This window comes from Nannospalax galili, unplaced genomic scaffold (genome assembly GCF_000622305.1).
Source record: "Nannospalax galili isolate Female #2095 unplaced genomic scaffold, S.galili_v1.0 scaffold634, whole genome shotgun sequence".
NCBI lineage: Eukaryota > Metazoa > Chordata > Mammalia > Rodentia > Spalacidae > Nannospalax > Nannospalax galili.
In genome coordinates, this window is record NW_008336853.1 from 4129456 (window position 1) to 4133436 (window position 3981).

General features: G+C 46.4%; 1 protein-coding gene across 6 annotated transcripts in view; it reads left to right on the forward strand.

Annotated features, from left to right (window-relative positions):
* The window catches only part of Slc39a11 (solute carrier family 39 member 11), a 605978-nt gene extending 603206 nt beyond the window's left edge, over window positions 1–2772 (forward strand). For all 6 annotated transcript variants that reach the window (XM_029562731.1, XM_029562732.1, XM_017797732.2 and 3 more), the window contains one exon: window positions 1160–2772. In XM_029562731.1, the coding sequence (XP_029418591.1) occupies window positions 1160–1238 (79 nt within the window). In that variant the 3' untranslated portion in view covers window positions 1239–2772. The remainder of the gene's footprint in view (window positions 1–1159) is intronic.
* The last annotated feature ends 1209 nt before the right edge of the window (window positions 2773–3981 follow it).

The following is a 3981-nucleotide window of genomic DNA, read 5'->3' on the forward strand; positions in this document are numbered from 1 at the left end:
ACACACTCATTTGGGATGAGGAGAGTGGTGGGCTCTAAAATGCATGCATGTTTCATTATCTTGTTATGGGCTAGGGGAGGGAGGAGCCTTGCTTGGTTTCATTCAGATCTTTATAACACAATAATCATTTGGGATGAGAGTGGTGGGCTCTAAAATGCATGCATGTTTCATTATCTTGTTATGGGCCAGGGGAGGGAGGAGCCTTGCTTGGTTTCATTCAGATCTTTATAACACAATAATTTTGAAGTTAATTTATCAGATTAGATTAATGCCTTCAAGAAATAACCACCAGGCCTGTGGGGGAGATGGCTCAGCCAGGAAAGTGCTTGCCACACAAGCAGGAAGGCATTAGCTCAATACCCAGAACCCACATAAAAAGCCAGACATGGTGGCATGTACTTGTAATCCCAGAACAGATGGGTCCCTGGGGCTGCCCAGCCTAGCCTAACCTCAAAAAAAAAAAAAAAAAAAAAAAACCCTGTCTCAAATAACAAGGTGGACAGTGCCTGAGGAGAAATGATACCCAAGGCTGACCTCTGAGCTCCACATACATGTGCACACATGTGTATACCTGCACCTATACTATATGTGCACCCACACATACACAAACATGCATATGTACTACACACACATAAAAGAAAAAAATAATAATCACCCCTTTAAAAAAAGATTTAGTTTTACTTGTGTGTATGTATGTGTATGTGTGTATATACACATGTAAAAATAAAGACCAGAAGAGGACATCAGATTCACTGGAGCTAGAGTTACAGGTGGTTATAAGCTGCCCAACATGGGTGCTCAGAACCAAACTCATGTCCTCTGAAAGAGCAGCAAGCACTCGTAACCACTGAGCCATCTCTCCAGCCCCCATCACCACTTTTTATTATTCAAGTGTGGAACTCTGAGAGTCCAGATCAAACTGTGCTCTATCCCCAACCATGGGGTAATGGGGCATAACATGACATAAACTCAATAAGGACATTGCTTGGGATCACACGAGCTAGTGTTCACTCAGCATATAGTAACCGCCTGTCAATGTTACCCCCATTAATGGACTTCTTTCTGTTGTGGCTGGATGTTACAGAGGGGGTCATCAGCCTAGACATGGTCTCAGGAAGCAATGGTTAGGTCTTACCGTCTTCCTCTCCTTCCTTCCTAGCGGCAATGGGAAGCTGGCATCCTGGGCCTCCATCCTGGGATTTGTGGTGATGATGTCCCTAGATGTGGGCCTCGGCTAGCACTGACTTTGGACCCTAGAAAGGAAAGCACCAGGCTTTGGCGGGACCACGAGCTCTCTCTTCACATTAAAACCCTGTTCCTGACTCTCCTCTTCAACCCATTATCCCAGATCAGCTCTGATGACTTTGACTGTTTTTACTTTGCTTTGGAGGGAGATGCTGGTCTTTTTTGCAATTTCAGGATATCGTGGAAGTATAGATTTGTGTTTTGACCACTGAGTGGAAGGAACTTTTCTTCAGTGGAATTGTCAAGGCCAACCCCTGTTTTCCCACCTCCAATCTCCTTCACTAGACTCAACCGTAACTCCTCAAGGTGACCCCAAGAAGCGAGCTGCGAGGAGACAAGTCCTGAGCATGTTGGCCTAGGGTCTTGGAACAGGTATCCAGAGCCTCTTCTGCTCTGTCACCATGGACCCTCTGGCCACCAAGAGCTCCAAGACAGAAGCATCATGAACCCAAAAAGCTGCTCTTCAAGGCTGAGCCAGCCCAAAGAGGGTCTGTCCCCTGACCCCCAGGGAGAATGGGAGGGCCCACACACAGAGGGAAGGAATTCAGAGAGTCTCATTTTTTCCCTCTAAGGTGAAGATTGGCATTATTGGAGTTAGAGAAATTCAGAAATTGGGGTACCTGAATATATGGTGTGCTCTGTGTGAAAAAGAGTGTGGCTTTGAGCAGAGGCCTCTGCTCTATGTGACTGTCAAGAACAGAGCAGTTTGTTATGGTTCCGAGATCCCCTAGCTGTTAATCTTGATGAGTGCATAGCCTTTGTTTTTCTAGGAGACTTACAGATAAGAGCAAATTGTGACTACTCAACGCCCTCATTTGTTAATGAAGGGAGCCACTTAAGTTAGCCCTAGCTAATGAACAACATTTGGGGTCTGCCAAGGGTCCTTCTCTGATTGCCATTTGGAAACTCACAACAGGACCAAGAGCCCTTGAGCAGGCTTTGTTGGAATCTGGCCAGAGGGCTTAGGTTGGGAAAGGAAGACATATTTTTACATATTTTCCTTTTTAAAGTACATTTTAACCAAGTTAACATTCTGAGATGACCCTAACGGATGACTGGACCTCGACTAGATGCTAACCTACTCCATCATACACATAGTTCCTCCAGTGGGGTGATAGGATAGGTCTGCTTCTGACACAGCTGACACCTGTGCCCTCCATGGTCAGAGGAGTGTGTAGGACTTACAAGGGGCTCCGTCCAGGAGCGGGCACTCAGGCACTGGGCTGTTAGTGCCTGCTGTGTTTACATGTTCCATCACTTCCGAGGGTGAATCTTGTACTCTGTGAATGCTCTGAGATCCCAGAGGCTGACCTCAGCTGGGTGTGCATACGTTCTTCCTAAGCACTGGTGGTCAACACTGAAGACACATTCAGAGATTGGGCTGGTGGAGGTTAGCTGATTTGGTGATTGGTGTGTGTGTGCTTCATTCTTGTCTTTGTATGTAGTTCTGTTACTGCGAATCGTCCTTTCCGCTGGATAAGACCTCGTGACTGTGATTAATATCAATAAAGGGAATCTTGTCGTGCATGAACTGTGTTACGGCCTGTCCTTCTCGATGCTGCTTCTTTCCTGGGCTGGTGATGCTCATCCGCACCCAACACCAGCAAGTGTAAAGAAGATGCTCACAGAAGAACAATTGGTCAGATTGTAGGCTCCAAATTATATCTAATTCCAGCTTACTTAAGCAAGAAAAGAGATTGGTGGAAGGCTGTTAAGGTACTCACAGGATCTAGTGAAGAATCGGAAATGGGTTGGATCCAAGACAGCTAGAGGTCTGGGGCTGAAGCCCAATCGTGTTTGGAGAGCGGCCCCATCTAGATGCCACAGCCCTTGGCACTGTTGCCCAAACACTAGACACCTCTACGGACACTCCTGCCTTTTGGTGCCACCAACAGCACCATGAGACCGAACTTACTTTGATCCTTTGTGTCCTGGTTCCTCCTTCAAAATGCAGGACACAGGGCCTAGGGAGATGGGTCAGTCAGTAAAGCACTTGCCTTGGAACCATGAGAACATAAGTTCCATGGGTATGGTGGTGCACACTTGTAATCCTAGCACTGGGGGATGGATCCTCAGGGCTTCCTGGCCAGCTAACCTCGAACTTGGTGAGTTTCAGGCCAGTGAGAGACCCTGTCTCAAACAAACAAGGTGGACAGTATCTGAGGGATAGTAGCTGACACCCTTTGGCTTCTACACATATGCACACACACACATCCACTGCACCCACACACACCGGTGCACCTGAAACACACGCACGCACTCACGTGCACACACACACACACACACACACACACACACACACATGCTGGACAGAAACATCCGTTTACAACTTTGAGCCTGTGCCCATGAACTAGCTGGTCTTGCCCTTTATCAGGACTCCAATAATAGAGAATTTTCCATATTTTGGAATGAGTTCAGATGGTGGAGAGAAAGCTGGTTCTGGGTGCCGCACCTGTCTCTGGTTCATCTGTACATACTGTGATTCCTCTACTTTCATATTTAATATGAAAAGACACTGACTTCTCAATCCTTGTATGATCAAGACTTCACTGGTCTCCCTCACACAGGGAGCTAGCCCAGTATCTAACAGTTCCTGTTTTACAGGTCTCTGTATTAGACTGCTTTTCAATACGTAATTGCTCCCAAATTTTGTATCAATAAAAAATGGAAAAATCCAGAAATTTTGCTGGTTCCAAATCCTCATCCTTCTTGGTTTGGGTCTGTCACAGCCTGTCA